Source organism: Labeo rohita, chromosome 9 (genome assembly GCF_022985175.1).
Source record: "Labeo rohita strain BAU-BD-2019 chromosome 9, IGBB_LRoh.1.0, whole genome shotgun sequence".
Taxonomy (NCBI): domain Eukaryota; kingdom Metazoa; phylum Chordata; class Actinopteri; order Cypriniformes; family Cyprinidae; genus Labeo; species Labeo rohita.
The window spans coordinates 6,126,954-6,148,313 of NC_066877.1; the positions used below are offsets into that span (position 1 = coordinate 6,126,954).

Consider the following 21,360-nt stretch of genomic DNA (forward strand, 5'->3'; position numbering starts at 1 on the left):
TTTTTTAGCAAAATGTCATGTCATTATTTCGGGGGTGAAATATGACTGAGACATGCTCTTAATATGTTCTGTGAAATTCACACGAAGTCCTACCTGGATTGGCCTGCCATCCTCCGATCCAATCATGTTCCTCCACTCCAGCAGAGAGCGCTGCAGGTTGTCAAGGCCTGTTTCCCATAATCTGACATAGCCTCCCATGTCCACAGTCACCACTCCACCAGAGCCCAGAGGAGCCATCACTACATCTGTGTCGGAGACCTTTGAGATCCACACAGTGTAGGGAGACATGGAGCCGCTCCTGAATGCATCAGCATACAAAAAAAAAATGATCAGAATAACTGGAAAACATTCAACTGCCTTACAAAGGATTACATGAAGCTAAATGTAAGACCTTTAAAAGAAATTTAAGACAACAAAAATCAAACTGAATATGAATATCATCATATCATCAGGGTCAGATTAACATATTAAGGGCTAGAAGGCATTAAAGTGTAGGAAGCCAATGTTCTACTGCAGAGAGCAAAATCAGGTAAAAATAAATAAATAAATGGAACAGTTCACCTAAAAATGAATTTGCTTTTTACTCACCCTCTGACCATTCAAGATGTAGATTAATTTGTTTCTTCATCAGAACAGATTTAACGAAATTTAGCATTACACCACTTGCTCAACAATAACTCCAGCAGATTTCAATCCAACAATTAATTTGTTAAATGTGTTATAAACAAATCAATCATTAAGATGTTCATAACTTTAAACCTTTGCTTCTGGCTAAAAGAACAAGCTTATAATCCATAGTAAGACTTTCTCCAGTGAAAAAGTCCATCTCCTGTCGTCCTCTTACATCAGAATCCACCCACATACCCCTAATCACCAAATGATTCATGGGAAATTGCTGCATAGGCTTTACTTGACTCCAATGAAACGTTTTTATATGAATCTGTCGTCTTCTCCTAAGTGTAATCTCTGTTCGCAAGGATCTTTCGGGACGTTTTTGCAGTTTTTTGGGAGTGCCCCTCTCTCACACCTTTTTGGACTCAGCTTTCCCAGGACCTATTGTATTTGTTGGGCATTGCGATATGTCTGACTTCACTCCATTTTTTCGTGAATGATTTTTGGGACCTTACTTTGTCTGTCCGACAAGAAGATGTTTACTGTTATCTGCTCTCACAGTGGCAAAAAAATTGCTAGTCAACCATTGGAGTCCTCCTCACACAACGGACAGAAGAACCTGGACAGTGTATTTGTTGGACATTATATCAATGGAACTCTCAACTTCTCGTATACATGATTCTAATGTGAAAACTGTACATTTATGGCATTCAGCTTTTAATTTTGTGTAATCTTTTCTAAAATCTTTATTTATTTATTATTAAGGTCTACACTGTATTTTATTTTATCTTTTATCTTTTTTTTTGTTTTGCTTCATGTTCATGTTGCTTACATATTATTGTAGCCCAGTTTGTGCTGATTACAGTGTAACCAGACTTTAGCCATGAATATGTTTTTAAGATACTGAAGAAAGCACAAATGTCAGGGCATGTCAAAACTTCTACAGGACCCAAAACCCCCTCAGACCCCAGAGGGTTAAAGTCTATCAGGGGTGGGACTGGGTTGGGGTGGGTTCTAAATTTGCACAGTTGCTTTTTGTATTATATTACTGTTATTATAAGAAAATTAAATAAACAGTTGTTAACAAAAAAAAAAAAAGAATCCACCAACATATTTGTTTAGAGCTGGGACTGGACTCTCAATCTGACGGCACCCATTCACTGTAAAGGATCCATTGGTGAGCATGTTTTGTGATGCCAAATTTCTCAAAATCTGTTCCTATGAAGAAACAAACTCATTTACAGCTTGGATGGCCTGAAGGTACAACGACATTTTAGTGCCACATTAAAAAAAAACAAAAAAAAAAATTCCAAAATTACAAGATTAAAATCATAATATTCTGACAATAAAGTCAAAATATTTCAAGTCAAAATTACGAATATTATTCTCAAAATATTTTGACTTTATTCTTGAAACACTTCTGCTTTATCCTTGTAATTTTGACTTTATTCTCCAAACATTTCAACTTTATTGTCATAATTTTGACTTTATTGTCAAAATATTTTGACTTTATTCTCAAAACACGTAGACTTTTTTTTTTCTCATAATTTTGACTTTATTTTCGATATATCCTGACTTTATTCTCATAATATTTTGACTCTATTCTTGTAAATTTGACTTTATTCTCATAATTTTGACTTTATTCTCATAATTTTTACTTTATTCTCGAAACATTATGACTTTAATCTTGCAATCTTAGATTTTTTTTCTTTTTTAATTAATCTTAGATTTTTTTCTCTTTTTTTAACATTTTACTCACCTTCATACAACATCACTGTCAGAAATAATGTGTTTCAGAAGTGTTTCAAGAATAAAGTCAAAATATTTTGAGAATAATATTCGTAATTTTGACTCGGAATATTTTGACTTTATTCTCGTAATATTTCGACTCTATTCTTGTAAATTTTATTCTCGAAACATTATGACTTTAATCTTGCAATCTTAGATTTTTTTTTCTTTTTTAACATTTTACTCGCCTTCATATAACATCACTGTCAGAAAATAACGTATGCAAAAATATTAATCACATCAGGCTACTTACAACATAATCATATAATAATGTAAATGATGTTAATATCATTACATCATTTATATGAAAGAAATTTAGCAAAAGACGGATGTAAATTAATAATAAAAAAAAAGGTACTACAAATGTTCCCAGAATGCAGTGGGCTGAACAGAAGAGGGAGCTATAGTTTAATAAATGCGTTTGACTCTGTACCTCGGCACTGGAATGTATTTGAGCTTCTTAGAGTTCAGGTCTGTCACTTCCAGGTAAGCAGCAGTCATGGGAGGTGTGACATCTGTTGGTGAATCCACACCATCATTATCGTAAGTAAAACTCCAACATATTTACTAATTTATTAGTATATGCTTTGTGCATATGAATGTGTTAATGTTTTACCTTTTGGGTAGATCTCAGTCAGTGGGACTTGTGAAGGGGGCAGTGCTCGGACTATTTGATTGGCACATAACAGACAGACACAGTTGACCCTCTTTGCTGGCCCGGTTCGCTTACTTGACCCAAAAAACATATCAGGCCCCCGTCCCTCTGTTATTGGCGAAGATCTCTTAAAGCTGTACACTTCATTTGAGGACTGTGGAAATACAAAGTGTTGGGGAAAGTTACTTTTAAAAGTAATGCATTACAATTTTGTGTTACTCCCTGAAAAAGTAACTAATTGCTTTACTTAGTTACTTTTTATGGAAAGTAATGCATTACATTACTTTTGCATTACTTTTTAAATCTGGACAGGGCTTGTTTCTTTGTTTTTAATATAAAACAATTCTAAATGTAAAAGCCCTTTTACACCAAAAGTGAAATGAATTCACCTCAGGCTGAAAGAAAAGTACATTTAAGCAGGAGATCACTCTTCAGCTATAAAAAAAAAATGAAGCACAAATGTTTATCTAAAGTAACTTTTGCTCATTAGTGTGGCTGAATTGCATCAGCGAAGGTCAGCAGCAAAGACACTGGTTAATAAAATGGGATTAAATACATAAAAAAGGATATTCATTTTATTTAACATATTTAATTATTGCAGGGTTGTGTCATATTCTGAGTTTGCATTTCACTGTTTTTATTCATTTTGAGGAATACTGAATCTGTTTTTTTGTGAGTGAGATGAATTAATGCATGTTCACATTTAGTCTAGAATACAGTAACATCATGTTTACTCCCAATTTCCCGACAGGAGACTTGTCAATCAATAAATGGGGAAAAAAGTAACTGGCATTACTTATTTGAAAAAGTAACTCAGATATTTTCTTAGTAATGCGTTACTTTACTGGTTACTTGAAAAAGTAATATTATTACGTAACTCACGTTACTTGCAATGCATTGGCCCCAACACTGATAACATATAAGATATTATAAGAGTACGTTTTGCCTTAAAATTTTTTTTAAAGCGATACACTAAGTGCAAACAGCCCGCCTTGTTGGCAGAGGCTACTTATACTAATTCCACCCACCACCCTGTGATTGGGGTAGTCAACACTACAAAAGATGAGTGCCAAGCATTAGCTCCAGTGCCATAGACAGGGCTTTACTGTCCTAATAAGGTGGCATCCATTTAATAATTTGAATTAAAAAATAATAATTTACATTATTTAACAGTTATTATTGCACACTGTTTTGTACTACAATACTGAGGTGCAGATATTTGCCACTATTTGCAATAAGTAGTATAAATAGCAGAAAATCTTGCTATTTTAACATAGTGTAAACAGAATCTATAGCTATTTGCACTTAGTGTAAATAGCATCTATTGCTAAGAAAATACTGATATTTTCACTTAGTGTAAATAGCCTTCTATCGCTATTAGCCACTGAAAATAGCCACTGTTTAAAAAAAATCCACAGTTTAAAACACATATGCCACATTTTTAGAAAAATGTACTCTTCGTGTTGGATTCATATGGCTTAAAAAAATGTAATTTGGTGTAGCCATCAATAAAAAAAATATTTACATATTCTCCTCACACCTTGAATATTAGTGTGGATATTCATTTTATAACCTCAACCTTAACAAGGTTTCCTTTTAAATTATTGTAAGAGACTTATTAGTATTCTATGAGCATAACTGTCGGGAAATAATTTATGCAAAAATATTCATCACATTAGGCTACTTACAGCATCATAATAATGTAAATTATGTTACTACCATTACTTAATTTAAACTTTACATATAAAACATTTAAGACATTAGGACATTTCAAGGCCTTGATTTAAAAAAAAAAAAACTAATCTAAAAAATCTAAACTGATATTTCAAGATGAATATGCACTTCAACGCAAAATTACAAATTCAAAATTTAAATCTCAAAATGAATATGCACTTCAAAAATAAATAGATTCGGACAAAAAGCATGATGTCATTGATCTAAACAATCAAATTGTATTTTACACAACCTGATCTCATGATGAAAACATACCTGTGTGAACTTTTACGTAAGACATGAAATACATCCCAATAAGTATGCATCACTGCAGTTTCCAACAGAAATAAAGGCGGCAAAACAGTGAAGACTTGTAATCATTTTCATACACATTTATGATTAAAGCTCCATATGTTTTGCTTTCTGGATGTAACCAGTTAGAATGCGGATTGGAGTTAGGATGTGGTATCGTTGAGTATGAATCCTGTGAAAAACATGACTCACGATTAAAGAGCTGAAGGATGAGCGATCGAAAAACAAGCTTAAAAGGTATGCTTGCAATTGCGTTTTTACATTACATCTGCTTTCGTTCATACTATTGGGTAGGTTTAGGTGTAGTGCAGATGCTACGTTATTTTAAAACGTCAACAAGCAATAGAGTTATAGCGACACTCAACAAACATTTCAAGTCAGAATTGTGGTGTCACGTACAAAACCAACGTCACATAAAACGTACCATATGTACGCTCATCTGTTCCGAAAAAAACAAACACTCTTTTAGCGACATTTTTAACATCTTGCGAAAAAGTTTCGTCATGAGATCAGGTTGATTTTACCACAGTGTATGTCATAACTGTCACCCACCATGAGATCTGGGAAGCCCACAATCACATTAGCATAGCTGTTAGTGTCACAAAGGATGCGGTTGGGAGAGACGATCTTCTGGCCCAGGGCAGTGCTGAGGTTCTCATTGGGCAGCTGTTCATTCGATACCTCCTGAGGAGCTGTGACTTCCATCCCTGAAGCACAAAGACAGTCAGACCATCACTTGACTCTAAAACGACCCCCGTAGAGATGATAATGTGTTCCTCACGACTAAACCCATAAAAGGGATCAGAGCATTTCTACCATGACTCCACATCTTTATACCCCAGTTTAATTGGTCATTATTCAGACCTCGTAGTGACATTCTGTCACACTCAATTTGATAAAGCCCCCAATCCTGCTGATGGGAACTTTTGATGTCATCAAAAACATGCTCATTTTTCAAAGCAAACGCCAAAGCGTGTCTGACACTTTAGATGTATGACGCCCACTAAGTACAGGCATTAGTCTATCTTTATGACAGCCACATTCATCTCAATAACTGATACTATGAGTTATTAAGCATCTTTCTGCTCTTCATGCTCCAGAAACAAGTGCTGAAGGAGAAATGACAAGCGGTACTTCATCAGAAGATCGAGCTGTGAAGATGTTTATCTTCCATAAACAGCATTTCATGTGCTTTATAAACAAAGAGGCAGCAATTAATTTCACCTGCTATTTTAGGCCTTCAACAACAAACTGGCATTCCTTTCTATCAAATGAGGCATGCAGGACTCATTGGCATCATCCATCAGACCCTGAGAGCTTGAGCTCTCCTCTAAATGCAGTATTGCATTCAAAAGTTTTGAAAAATTATGATATATACACACACGCCACTGTTCAAAAGTATGGGGTCTGTACATTTTTTAATAGAAGCCTCTCAAGACTGCATTTTCTTGACCAAAAATACAGTAAAAACAGTAATATTGTAAAATATTATAAAAATGTAGAATATCTTATTTGTATTTGAATGTTTTTTAAAATGTAATTTATTTTTGTGACGCAAAGCTGAATTTTCAGCATCATTACTCCAGTCTTGTGTCACATGATCCTTCAGAAATCACTCTTATATGCTGATTTGCTGCTTTAGAAACATTTATTATTGTTATTAATGTTAAAAACAGTTTAGAATTTTGTGGAAACTGCTCTGAAAAAAAAAAAAAAAAAAAATCTTATTAACCCCAAACTTTAGAACGGTGATGTAATCGTCTTTGGTTTTTCTCACAGCCAGAAGAGAAGCCCCATGAGCCCTATCGCTGGGCTGACATAATGGAGACTGTCAACGCATCTTCCGCTCATCCCAGCGGTCCCTGTCTTCGTTAGGGACTGTCAGCCTGCGCTCCTCCAGGGGCCTACGGTCGATGCTTCAGTGTAGTAGTGGAGGAAGCTATGGTTATGTAACCCTGATTCTGTGATACCAGAGTGAGAAATCTCACCACTCTTTCCTCCTCGCAGCCAGCAGGGAGAAGAGACATGCTGAGAATGGCACGATGACAGGTGGCAGCGGCTTATAACCGTGACCTGCCTGTCAGCCAACGGACGTAGTGTAATTGCTACTTCCGTGGACAGTCACGCTCTGAGGCAGAGGTACTTAACTCTGATGTATCTTAACGTTTGGAAAAAAACCCTTTGGCCTAACTATGAGGAATAACAAAAAGCATTTGTTCATTTAGCCCAGAGGAGAACTGGACTCTCGACTGATTTTTTTCAAAGATTTTTCTACATTTCTGCCACCTGGTTGAGTTTGGGTTTCTTGGTTCTGTCACATTCTGTTGCTTATTTTTATATTTGTTATTGTTGATTTGACTGCACTGACACTATCAGAAGAGAACAAAAAAAGTAAACTAAACTGAACTTTCTAACTGAATCCAAGGGTTGTTCACACAGAACATCTTTTCACACTAGACAAACATGTTTGACCACTGCAATCTAAACATGTTCTAAAGCAATCTAAAAATGTAATTCTCAAGTTAAAATAAGTTCAACTTTAAAAAAAGCCTGTATTCCACTGCAAAGCAAAAAAGCTAATTAGTTTAATAATGGATTGACGTAAACTGAATCAACATTAAACTGACTTGAAAATAATGATACTCATGTCTTTTAGAGCATGCTATACAGCAGAATTTAAATTGGTCTCATATCTAAAGAAGTTTTTTACCTGTTTATTACTTTGAAGCTGCTTAAAAAGCAATATATTCAGTGCCTTGCGAAAGTATTCAAACCCCTTCATTTTTTTTTCACATTTTATGTTGCTGCCTTATGCTTTCTTTTTTTTCACATCAGTCTACACTCCATACACCATGATGGTGTATTAAATGGTATTAAAAATTAAAAACTATTCATGATTCCATTGCATAAGCATTCAAACCCTTATCTGCAGCAGGAGCATTCATATTGCTTGTAGATGATACTACACTTTTAGTGGAGTTAACCTGTGGCAAATTTAATTGAATGGGTATGATTTGGTGAGGCACACACTTCTTAATATAAGCTCTGACAGCTGAAAATGCATATCAGAGCAAAAACCAAGCCCTGATAAGCACCAAAATATAGAGATAGCCTTAATGAAAACCCAGTCCAGAGCATTCAGAACCTCAGACTGGGCAGAAGGTTCACCTTCCAACAGGACAATGACCCTAAGCACACAGCAAGAGTTGCTTATAGACAACTCTGTGAATGTCCTTAAGTGGCCCAGCAAAAGCCTAGGCTTGAACCCAATCAAATATTTCTGGAAAAACCTAAAAATGTGTGTCTGTGCCCAAATGTGCCCATCCAACTTGGCAGAGTTTGAGAGGTGAAGAGATAAGGAGAAGAATGGCAGATAATTGCCAAATGCTGATGTGCAAAGCTTGTTGCATCATATCAAAAAGATTTGAGGCTGTAAAGGTGCTGAGTTAAGGGTATGAATACTTATTCATGGTACTTATTTTAGTTTTTCTTTTAATACGTTTACAAAGTTGTGACAATTGTGTTTTTGCTTTGTAATTATGGTCCGTGGAGTGCAGATTGATGTGAAAAAAAATAATTTAAAGCAGCTTAACATAAGGGAGCAACGCAAAACGTAAAAAAAGGAAGAGGTTTGAATACTTTTGCAAGGCACTGTAAATAAATGTGACTTGATTTGACTAAACTGTAGAGTGCAATGAGCATAAACAGATTAATTTTGTCTTTTCCAAGCACAATACATTTTTGGACACCAGGCAGCATCTGCGACCATATTTACCATGCAAGCCATCAAAGATGACACCAAGTTTATTCACGTGCAAAAGTCCTGAATCTGACACAAGTCAGACTTAAACATCCCCCGGGCTTCATGTCAGTCAAAGTAGATGTGAAACAGACACATTTGCCAAAGCAAGACAGATGGTGACTGACAAGTGTGAAGGGCTCTCTGTGGCCCTAATTGGATGGTAACATCACAGAGTATCTTCTGATTGGTTGTTCTGGCCAATAAGCGATAAGGTTTGCTCACCTGAGCTGGTGCCAAAGCCGGTGTTAACAGCATCTTCACTGATGGCGTGCAGCTGGCACACTCCCGTGTCCTCTGCGCCCATGTGCATGGGCTTTGTCAACAGGAACTTCCTGCACATGATGGTAGCACATTTAGTTGAGCAATTTAATCTGTGCAATGTGTGCAAAATAAATATAAAGGCATTCTTCAGATTTCATTGCAGTACAGACTGAATTTCATTGGCACCTGTCAGTCTTGCTCTCAACAAGAAGCCAGCGGTCTTCAGCCACCAGGAACACAGCTTTGAGATTGATGGGGAGGGAGATTGTGTGAACCTGACCTTCTAGCACATCAACAACATCCAGCTGACTCCTGTCCAAGTAGAGCAGAGTGCAAATCAGTAGGCCATGCCTGAACAGGACACCAGAGCTCTGATTCGAAACCTAATGAGCTGCTAGCAGTCTACAGCCTACATAGACAGCAGCTTTCTAAGACAGCATCCTAACTTAAAAGGATACTTTACTCAAAAAAAAAAAAAAAAAAAATCTAGCATCATTTACCTTTATGTCGTTTCAAACCGTAAGCCTTCAATTCATTTTCAAACACATTTTTAATATTTTCTCAGAATTTTTGCTGATCATCCACACATTTTCAAGGTTCCAAAAGTACATAAAGACATCATGAAAATAATTCACATGGGTGATTATGACAGAATTTTCATTTTTGGGACTAACCCTCTTATGGTAATTGAGTGCTTTGGAGTGCACTATACAAGACCTATTCGGATGGGACTAGTTTTCTAAATGATGTTCCTTTATTATGAAGTTGACTTGTTTAAATAAACTTAACATGCATTTATAGAAGCATATGATGGACTTGTTAGCTTGTTGCTAAGCTAAAGCCTCAACATTCATAGCACACAAAAATTGGGTAAAATTGTGTGTTTTTAATTAGATTGAACAGCTGTCTTGTTTTTTTCCTTGCTGGACATGTTATGCAGACTTTTGATTTCTCCACAAAAGATATATGCATACTGTCTTAAGAAAAGAAAAAAATAGATGCACAGCTATGAAAATTAAAAATGCTGTCAATATAGGCAGCTCACTAGGTTTCAGAACAGAGTGTTAAGATTGAGAGATAGTAACCTACCCATTTTCTTTGTAGAAGAGAAGCCAGTTCTTGTGGGAAAACTCCTTGCACATTTTGTATGCTGGCTAATGACAACAAAAACAATACATTTAAGATAATGTTAATTGTGATTGTATGATTTGTCCCAAACAGATGCAATGCTAGCCAAAACGAGATTAAAGTATCTTTTCCATGTTAGTCATGTTAGAGTTTTTGTTCTAACCAGCCACAGCGGTAGAACATGACGTGCGACACAGATTCTAGTTTTAGAATGGCTGAATCTATTTCTGCAACTTTGTGGCTGAGAACAAGTACTTATAAACTCTGAGTCTAGTGACCATAATAGTCTGAGGCACTGATTATGTGCTTTGTAGAACCTTAAAAATGTTTACTTTGAGTTTGAATTTCAGTCATGACTTAATGGCCATAATGCAGGGTTTCCTAAACTGTGGTTCACAAAACCTCAGGGTTCAGGAGTGAGTTGATGAAAATCTAATAATGAAATAAATCATAAAAATGCAAAATAACTTTAAAATAAACAAATTAAAATAAATCTTTACTCAAAAATATGAAATATTTTATTCATGAATGTGACGTTAAATTACTGAAGTATTGTCCTAAAAAAAATGAGAGAGTGAGCAGTGTTGGGGGTAAAATAACGCGAGTTATTTTCAAGTAACACATTACTTTTTAAATTACACAAAAAATCTGAGTTACTTTTTCAAATAAGTAACGCCAATTACTTTGTTTTCCCATTTATTGTTGCCTGTCCCCAGGTTGAAGAAAACAAGCCCTGCCCAGATAATGCAAAAGCACACTGTAAAAACTGACAGTGAATTTAATGGTAAAAACTGTAAAAATGCTACAGTAAAAACCTGTTAAATAGTTAATGGTAAGTTATATAAGGTAAAAAACTGCATTGGACATTGCATGTAATTTGAAGGTAGTATACCGTTTTCGGAAGTGAAAAAGAACGTACAAATTTACAGTGAATAACCGTGAACTGACATTCCCAGAATTCCCTGTGTTACATTTTTTAAATTGTTTTTTGTTGAAATAACATTTTTTTCTTATCAGTTTTGTACATTAGAGTTGTATGTTACATCTAATGTTGTTAAATTAATGTTTATTGCATTATTTCACTTTCATGTGTTACCATTATGGTGTTTAGTGTTTGTGTGAATGACACTGTGCACAACCTGGTTTTGGTAGTTATCAGTGTATTACAAAGGTACAAAACAGATTTCAGTACTTCAATAGGTTGGTACATTAACATCATATCAGTTAATGAAATTACAGTACTTAAATGTAAATTTAAGTTAAAACCGCAAAACCTAAAAAGTTGCTACCATATTTTTTGTTTACAGTAAAATTCTGGCAACCACAGCTGGCAGTTTTTTAGCATAAATTTTAATGGATTTTCCAATAAAAGTAACTAATGTAATTAGCTACTGTTTTAGTGAATAACACAATATTGTAATGCATTACTTTTAAAAGTAACTTTCCCAAACACTGAGAGTGAGAATCCTTGCCATATTGAAAGTGACAATGGAACATGAACCACACTTGGTTAGGACACAGTGTTATAAGGAAATTGCTGCAGAAATTATACAGGACATTTAATAAGTGTTTTTCTGGAGCAGTAGCTCTCTTATTGACTGCCCACAATAATATCTGAAAACATGACACTCCTAGTTTCTATAAACTAAATTAAGTTTTTCCAGGATTTCATAAGTTTTAAAAGCTGAATTTTGTAAATTTGATTTACTTGATAAGGATTAAGGAAAATGATCCAAAAAAAAAAAAATCACATAGAAAAATGCATATTCATTCTAAAAATACCCATGGAGTTAAACCATTTTGTTAATTTACATGACGTTTCCATGTCTATAAATCGCTTTGAAATTAGGCTACCTCTTACATACAGGTTTTTCAGGACTGTGGAAACCTTAATGAAACAAAAACAGTTAAGTTTGCTGTAGATTTCCACCTGACTCTCTTTGTTGCTCCACCAGTTTGAGGTCTTGCGTGGTGGTTCCTCCTGTTTGTCCTGAGACAGGATCAGTCTCCTCACAGCACCGGTGACCAGGTCCAGATGCAGCACTGTGTTGCCCTACAAAAATGAGTCAGGAATGTTTACGTTGCTCAGTTTTGGAAAAAAAGGTCATATAATTTAACTGAATTCCCTGAGGTCCACTTATAATGTTAGGTTAATGTCTAGGTTTTATGTGCCATAATTTAGTTTTACACAACCATTTTTCAGCCTGGCCTTTTTTTTTTTTTTTAACAGCTGTGCCTTTAAGAAATCTAAATGTCCTTTTTACATACGATATGAATCCTTTATGTAAGTACTATCCCAGCCTCCTGTTACCCTTCACAGGAAAGGTTGGTGAAGAGGTGCAGGACTTAAATTCCCCTTCATCAATAAATCTTAAGCATAATGGTTTCCTTACGTCCTGGCTTGGACATACCGCATACTGTCTGTGTTATTAATAGAAGCCTTGCATCACTTCTGGACAGATGGTGGGTTTGGCTGAGACGGGCCGTTGCGGTCATGGGCCGCGCTGTTCCATTCACCCTTTGTTTTTTCTCTACCAGGTGAGCAATGACCCCTGGATGACCCCCTGTGATGTCTGGACGTCTGTATTTTTGGATTTTTATAAGTAATCATGTTCTCCACACCCCTGTTTCCACTGCTAACAGGTGTTTTAAGGTTTCCTCCAGCCTCGAATCTAATACACACCAGCTGCATTGTATGAATGTAAATTCCTGTTTAATTTCTTTCTGTTTTTAGGTTAGTACCCTTATTATGTAAGTGAAAGGGGTAGTTCACCCAAAAATGTATATTCTATTGCTGTTGTTCCAACCCTGTATGAGAGTCTTTCTTCTGTTGAGAACGAAAGAAGGTATTTTTAAGTTGGTTGGTCACCAAACAGTTGATGGCAGCCACTGACTTCCATAGTATTTCTCTCCATACTATGAGTGTTATCTACTGTTTGGTTACCCACATTCTTAAAAATATTTTCTTTTGCGTTCAGCCACTGTCTTGTTAACACGCGTACAACAGTTAGCACAAGCTAGAGATTACGGTTTATAAAGTTTAAAATATGAATATTTTTCTTACACAAACGCATTGATTCACTTCAGAAGGCATTTTATTAACCCCCCTGAATAGTGTGGAGCACTTTTTATGATGGATGGACGCACTTTATTGGACTTCAAAATCTCAACACCCACTCACTGCCATTATAAATCTTAGAAGAGCCAGGACATTTTTAAGATAGGATGGCTTGAAGGTGAGTGAATCATGGGGTAATTTTATTTTGGGTGATCTATCCCTTTAATTTTGATGTTCAGAGACAAAAATGGCTGTGCAAAACTAAATTAAATTGATTTAGACTTTTTGAAATTTTAAAGTTTTAGTTGTGCGGACTTTGAAAGGCTGAAAAAAAAAAAAAAATCTTTTTTTGTTTTACAAAGGTGAACAAAAGTGCATTATGGTGAGCAAATTATTTAATTTTGGAGTGAACTATCCTTTTAAAGGAAAAGTTCACTTCCAGAACAAAAATTTACAGATAATTTACTCACCCCCTTGTCCTCCAAGACGTTCATGTCTTTCTTTTTTCAGTCGATAAGAAATTACATTTCTTGAGGAAAACATTCTCAAATTTTTCTCCATATAGTGGACTTCAATGGTGCTCCCAAGCTTGAAAGTCCAAAATGCAGTTTAAATTCAGCTTCAAAGGGCTCTAAATGATCCCAGCCAGAGAAGAAGGGTCTTATCTAGCAAAACAATCAGTCATTTTCTAAACAAATTGACAATTTATACTTTTCAACCTAAAAAAACTTCTTGTCTTGTCTAAGTCTGCGCAAACTCTTTTTTTTTCTGGTTCAATACGGTCAACACAGTTAGGTTACGTCGAAAAACTCCCATCTCGTTTTCTTCCACAACTTCAAAATCGTCCTACATCACTGCAGTACCGACCCAGTGTTTACAAAGTTACCATGCAGAGAAGATCAAACACCCTTTACAAAAAAAAGGTAAGACAGCGATGTAGGATGATTTTGATGTTAAAGAAAAGAACGAGACAGGAGTTTTTCGACATACCCTAACTAACCTGGATCACACAGACTATGCATGTGCATCGCAGAGACGAGGCAAGATGAGTGTTTGAGGTTAAAAATAAATAAATTGTTGGTTTTGAGGTTAAAAAAAAAAAATCCTTGACTGGGATTGTTTAGAGCCATTTGAAGCTGCACTTAAACTGAATTTTGGAAGTTCAAACTTGGGGGCACTACTGAAGTTCACTATATGGAGAAAAATTCTGAAATATTTTCCTCAAGAAACATAATTTCTTATTGACTGAAGAAAGAAAGACATGAACATCTTGGATGACAAGGGGGTGAGTACATTATCTGTGCATTTTTGTTCTGGAAGTGGACTTCTCCTTTAAGTGTATTTCTGGTAAACCATGATTAAGATTTTAAGTGTACTTAAAATCCACTTTTATATATTACAAAGGTTGGCTTTGACATTTTAACTAAGGATAAACAAAGCCTATAAACATAGTGAAAATAACATCCAGTAAATTATCCAGTGGATAATGTGCAGGTTCCAGTGTACCTTAAGACGTTGTATAACATGTTATTTTTAAAAAAAAGAAGAAAAAAAAGCCACCAAATGGTATTATTGCACAAACACCACATCTCATCATCTCGAGAGACTATGGAGAATCTATTAGCTTGCAACTCTGCCTCAAACTTGTTTTGATCTGTGACCATTTATTATTTCCATCCGCTATTATTAGACATTGTTTCCCCTCACGGGTTTGGTGGAAATGATGCATCTATTGATGATCTTCTCTTTCCATGCTCCGAGAATAACAGCATGTCTCAGATGAACCTCAGGGCAGGAATGACACCTGTAAATGGATCGGTAATAGCAGCAAGTGGACGGCAAAGCTTTCATGTGAAGTGCCCATGTAGAAGAGCGTGTTCACATACACACACACACACCTGTTCTTCATGAAGCACCACCTGGTCCTGTAGCGGGCTGCCCAGTGCCGCCACAGACACAAAAGGCTGCCAGACTCCACTGATGGTCCGGGGGAAGATGTCATAGAGCTCAATGCACTGGACGGAGTCTCCTTTCTCCTTCATAGCATACAGTGACACCGGGTTGCATGTGGCCACATAAATAGAGTCTATGAGGGGAAAAAATGACTCACTTTCAAAATACAAATCACGGGACTTTATAATTCCACGTTCATTAGATGTTAGATCTGGATACATGCAATATCATCACTTTAGTCATGGCCTACCGTTAGCAGTGGTGACGTCGCAGACAATGTTGACCTCGTTCATGGGGATTTGCCAGTGAGCCTGTTCCTCAGTGAAGCTCATAGATCTGGACTCATGCCTCTCAGCAGGATAACTCTGAACACGCAGAAACACTGGGCCCTGAGGAGAACCACAGATGTTAGATTAGTTGCACAGTGTAACATGCTAATAACAGCTTTGAAACATTTACAGTTGAGGTCAAAATTTTACATCCCCAACTCAGAATTGTTAAATATGTTATTATTTTACCAAAATAAGAGGGATCATACAAAATGCATGTTATTGTTTATTTAGTACTGACCTGAATAACATATTTCTCATAAAAGATGTTTAGTCCACAAGAGAAAATAAGAGTTGAAATTATAAAAATTACTTGATTCAAAAGTTTACATACACTTAATTCTTAAATCCGTGTTGTTACCTGAATGATCCACAGCTGTGTTTTTTGTATAGTGATAGTTGTTCATGAGTTTCTTGTTTGTCCTGAACAGTTAAACTGCCTGCTGTTCTTCAGATCTCATATCTCTCAGGTCCCACAAATTCTTTTGTTTTCCAGCACTTTTGTGTATTTGAATCCTTTCCAACAATGACTGTATAATTTTGAGATCCATCTTTTCACACTGAGGACAACTGAGGGACTCATATGCAACTATTACAGAAGGTTCAAACTCTCAATGATGCTCCAGAAGGAAACACAATCTATTAAGAGCAGAGGGGTGAAAACTTTTGGAATTTGAAGTTCAGGGTAAATTTAACTTATTCTGTCTTCTGGGGAACATTTATGTATCTTCTGTAGCCTCTGAAGGGCAGGACTAAATTAAAAAAATATGATATTTAGGCAAAACAGGAAAAAAAATGTACACATCTCTATTCTGTTCAAAAGTTTACACCTTAAGAATCAAGTGTATGTAAACTTTTGAACCGGGTCATTTTTATAAATTCAACTATTATTTTCTCTTGTAGACTGTAAAGATCTTTTATGTAAAATATCTTATTCAGGTCCATACTGAATAAACAATATCATGCATTTTGTATGATCCCTCTTATTTTGGTAAAATAAACATTTTTAATAATTCTGAAAGGAGGATGTAAACATTTGACCTCAACTGTAAATAGAAAGGGTTATGATACCTTAAAATCTATTCGATGGGACTCTGTTGGACACAGCAGCTTTCGTCGTGTACTTCCACCCTGACTGATGGTCCAGTAACCTGCCATCTTACAGTCAGGCAATGGTAACCTATGAAAAGGGAATTTGATGAATGTCTTTTGACAAAGACATGAAATTTAAACCTTACACTGATTATGACAACGTTGTTCATAAAAACACCTTATTTAGGTTAAGCAATAGTTGGCCGACAAAACTAGATTTTTGCTATTTCAAGATGTTTACATGCACAATTCCTTAATGAAAACTAACACCTAAATTGGAAAATAATGTTTCATACTGCTGTCTCTACAGTGGGGCTGGAGTTTATTGATATTCAGGAAGATTGTAGTTACACATCTGGTTATTGCTCAGTGACTATTCCCAGAAAAAACATTACTGCACTACTCTGCAATTCCAGCAGATGGGATGATATATCATTCCCCTCAAGATAAAATATTAATGCAATACAACATTAAAACACTGTAATGTAATGTATCAATGTACTAAGTACAAAGTTTGGGGTCAACACAACTTCATCTCTTTCGAAAAATACTTTTATTCAAGAATGAATTTAATTGACCAAAAGTAACAGTAAAAACATTTGTCACATAAATTCTGTTCTTTTAAATGCCCTGTTTTTGAATGTTTGTGGTTTCCACAAAAATGTTAAGCAGCACAACTGTTTTCAAAATTGATTAAGCATTTTAGAATGATTTCTGAAGGATCATGTGACACTGAACACTGTTGAAAATTCAGCTTTGTATCACAGTATTAAATTGCATGTTAAAATATATTAAAATAAAAAACTCTTGTTTAAAGCTGTAAAAATGTTTCATAATATTAGTGTTTTACTGCATTTTTGATTAAATAATCGCAGCCTTGGTAAGCATTTAAACTTTCAAATACTTGAGATTAAGTATAGAAACATCATTCAAAAGGAAATATTTGTTTCTTCACTTTTTAAAAATGTCCAGTATTTTGGATAAAATATAACAAATTGTATATACCAGATGGCGAAACACTCAAAAGCAAGTGAAATAAGACAAATACGAGACGGAAGAAACAAATAATTTCCTTTATTGAAAGTGTGTAATATACAACACTGAGCAAGTGAAATGACCGTTGGTGAATGAGACATATATTTATTGTTATATAATAGTGATGACTAACTGTAGATAATCAGATAAAGAGCAAATTCCAAACAGTGCAAGGGCACTTGGACAGATGGGAAATGGATGCCACACAAAGGGATGTTCCAGAGAAAACAATGTTGTTTTTAACCGCTCCCTTCACCAAGTCACTAAGTTCACACAACCGCACAATTGTCCGGCTCTGTCCAGATTTCCCAGTTCAAGAGCTCTGCTCTCTATCAATGAACAGGGTATAGAGATGCTCACTTCCAATTGGAATTTGCCCAAAATCTTTCATATCATTTAAATACACTAACCAGATGCTGGCAATCAAGTTTTAAGTTATTTCTGAGTCTGAATTCAAGCATGTTTAGGGTTTGTTCTATTGCACCTTTAATGAAATGAGCAGCTTATTTAATAAAAGCATCTGTTAAAAAGTGAAGTTTGTAATTTCTGTGATAGTAGAAATCAAATTGCTGTTCATTTGACATAACACTGCCTCAACCAATGGTGTGAGTTTGGGGCAGGGCTACCCGTCATTATTTCTGCAATTCAGTTCAGTGTCACTTTTACTGCAAAAATTGCACTTCACCTTTAAAGGGGTCATGAACTGAGAAATCAAAATTCCAAAATTGCCAAAAAAGGTTGTAGAATGGGCTAAACACTGCATCCACAGAAGATCATTAATGTCTGCTTGCATCGCTGCCTGTTTAGCCCCGCCCACCGATTTATGCATATAGTGTAAATAACGAGAGGCAAACGCAACTCTACGCAGAAACCAAGTGATAAAGATTGCTCTGAATACAAGACACTTTGCAGTGCCAAATAGTGGACAAACAGTTGCATTGCCTTACTTCTGATCCCAATGTTAGGAAAGAGAGGATGAGCTTTATTTTTAATTAAGTTCCAGACCGCGTTAGTGAAAACTTGGTCTGTGGTTCACTTACTTTCCCCGTGGATTCATTTACAAACAAAGCACAATTTAATGCAGGATTTTCAGAAAGATTGAAACTATAAGACGATGCTGTGCCGACTATATTGAATCTGACAGTAATGTCGCACCACACAAATGTGAGTAACTGTTTTTATTATGTGGTTACTATTGCTTTGTCTGTTATTACAGATCATTTGATATGTACTGAGAATTTATGCATCCATTTATGAAGTTTACAATCCGACATGCCTATTCAAACAGAATGTTCTGATGAGGGGGGTTAAAAACAGGACAGAAAATAGCCTATTACTTCTAAATTATGTTTTTTGATGTAAAAATCTTGATAACATTATAAGGGGACCTCAGAGAACAGTAAAAAAAAAAAAAAAAAAAAAGTAATAATAATAATAATAATAATAATAATAAAAGGCAGTTCGTGACCCCTTTAAACAAACACATTTTTTCAAGTGTATGGTTTGAGGACCATGCAGAGCAGATCCTTTCTAAGATAGTTATATTAGTCCAGGACAGTGTGTCTGTTAGAGAACTTGCATGATATTTGTTCATGTTACTGCATTTGCAGACAGTAAAGGGCAATAGGAGCTGAGCTCTTACTCCTTGGCCAGGTGCACGCTGCTGGGTTTGGCTCCGATGGGAATGCCGTGCTTGTGCAGCGCTGTGATCAGCACCTCACGCATGTCCTTGTTATAGGAGTCAAAGTCAAACACGTTCCTCACCACGTTGGCCAGACCCTCGTCTGGAAATTTCTGGAAAAAAGACAAGAGGTAAGCCATAAGACAAAAGAACTTAGTTGTAATGATGCATTTTAAGAGCGCTCTCATCTTGTTATCAATCACTACCCATAAAACATCACACAGGATGTTATACTGGAGTGAGGAATTCACTCAACTGCAGATTAAAATAAATTTAAATTCAACATTATATCACTGTCAACAATACCTCTGTTGGCCTTTAAAGGATTAGTTCACTTCCAGAATAAAAATTTCCTGATAATTTAGTCACCCCATGTCATCCAAGATGTTCATGTCTTTCTTTTTTCAGTCAAAAAGAAATTAAGGTTTTTGAGGAAAATTTTTCTCCATATAATGGACTTTGCAAATTGCAGTTTCAATGCAGCTTCAAAAGGCTCTACACAATCCCAGCCAAGGAATAACTATCTTATTTAGCAAAAGTCATTTTCTAAAAAAAAATGAAAATTTATATACTTTTTAAGCACAAATGCTCATCTTGAACTAGCTCTGCAATGCACATCTACTGTACGATTTCACACATTATGTAGTTATGCTGGAAAGGTCACACACATTCAGTTTTTCGTCTGTGTATTACAGTTGCTTAGCTGGGAGCCCTTTAAAGCTGCATTAAAATTGGACCTTCAACCCGTTGATCCCCATTGAAGTCAACTATATGGAGAAAAATCCTGAAATGTTTTCCTCAAAAACCTTAATTTCTTTTTAACTGAAGAAAGAAAAACATGAACATCTTGAATGACATGGGGGTGAGTACATTATCAGGATATTTTTATTCTGGAAGTAAACTAATTCTACTACTACTACTACTACTACTTACTTAACTACTTAAAGGGATAGTTCACCCAAAAATGAAAATTTGATGTTTATCTGCTTACACCCAGGGCATCCAAGATGCAGGTGACTTTGTTTCTTCAGTAGAACACAAACAATAATTTTTTCTGGCGTAGTATACGCAAGCGCCGGAAGCAATCTGCGCTTATACGTCACTCACTTTGCACGGAGATCGCATCCGGCACTTGCGTATACTACGCCAGAGTGCGTACACGTCACTCGCCAGATGCTGTGCATGTGCTCCGATCGTTTCGTGTCTTAGGACATCAGTGTATCGTCACGAGTCACAGGATTTAATTTGGTTTTGTTTGTGTATGTTTTTTTTTTACTTTTAAAGATTTGGTAGCCATTGACTGCCATTATATGACTGATAGACTGCACCGGTTTGAGTTAAAAATCTTTGTTTGTGTTCTACTGAAGAAACAAAGTCACCTACATCTTGGATCCCCTGGGGGTAAGCAGATAAACATCAAATTTTCATTTTTGGGTGAACTATCCCTTTAAGTCTTACAAAACTACAGATGACATACAACCCAGAAAATGAACTGCTATCCAAAAACAGAAGCTTTAACCAAGAAAACTAATCTCCCAGAAAGACTTATTATTAACCCAAAAACACACTTAATAAGCGGTAATACAAGCTAGTTGTGAAACTGGCAGCTTTCCTGAAAGACTAGTCGAAATCACATTCGATCAGCTCAGATTAAACAGCCTACCTGTTACTGACTCAAGAACATATTAAAAAAAAAGTGATCGTGCAGCCACCTGTGAGCAGAAAATGTATACGGTTTCATTTGGCAAGGCTGACCTGTGCAATGCAGCTCATTGACTGTGATCTCCAGTGAGTAGGGGCCAGTTACATGTGTTAATTAAAATGCTTTCGGCCTGGTGACGAACGATCTATTTAAAGAAGTCTTTGTGCACATTTACGACAGGACAAGAGTAAAGCTGGGCAATATAGCTAAAAATACCTAGACATTCTTAAAAAAAACAA

The 21,360-nt window shown here is 35.8% G+C and overlaps 1 protein-coding gene across 2 annotated transcripts in view; it reads right to left on the bottom strand.

The window, feature by feature from the left end:
* The window catches only part of vwa8 (von Willebrand factor A domain containing 8), a 118,200-nt gene that overhangs the window by 43,320 nt on the left and 53,520 nt on the right, over positions 1 to 21,360 (bottom strand). For both annotated transcript variants that reach the window (XM_051118873.1, XM_051118874.1), the window contains 12 exons: positions 19,381 to 19,532; positions 16,683 to 16,791; positions 15,533 to 15,671; positions 15,228 to 15,415; positions 12,202 to 12,324; positions 10,233 to 10,297; positions 9,330 to 9,455; positions 9,105 to 9,214; positions 5,633 to 5,787; positions 3,017 to 3,209; positions 2,834 to 2,915; positions 94 to 298 (listed from right to left, as the gene is read on the bottom strand). In XM_051118873.1, the coding sequence (XP_050974830.1) occupies positions 94 to 298; positions 2,834 to 2,915; positions 3,017 to 3,209; positions 5,633 to 5,787; positions 9,105 to 9,214; positions 9,330 to 9,455; positions 10,233 to 10,297; positions 12,202 to 12,324; positions 15,228 to 15,415; positions 15,533 to 15,671; positions 16,683 to 16,791; positions 19,381 to 19,532 (1,647 nt within the window). The remainder of the gene's footprint in view (positions 1 to 93; positions 299 to 2,833; positions 2,916 to 3,016; positions 3,210 to 5,632; positions 5,788 to 9,104; positions 9,215 to 9,329; positions 9,456 to 10,232; positions 10,298 to 12,201; positions 12,325 to 15,227; positions 15,416 to 15,532; positions 15,672 to 16,682; positions 16,792 to 19,380; positions 19,533 to 21,360) is intronic.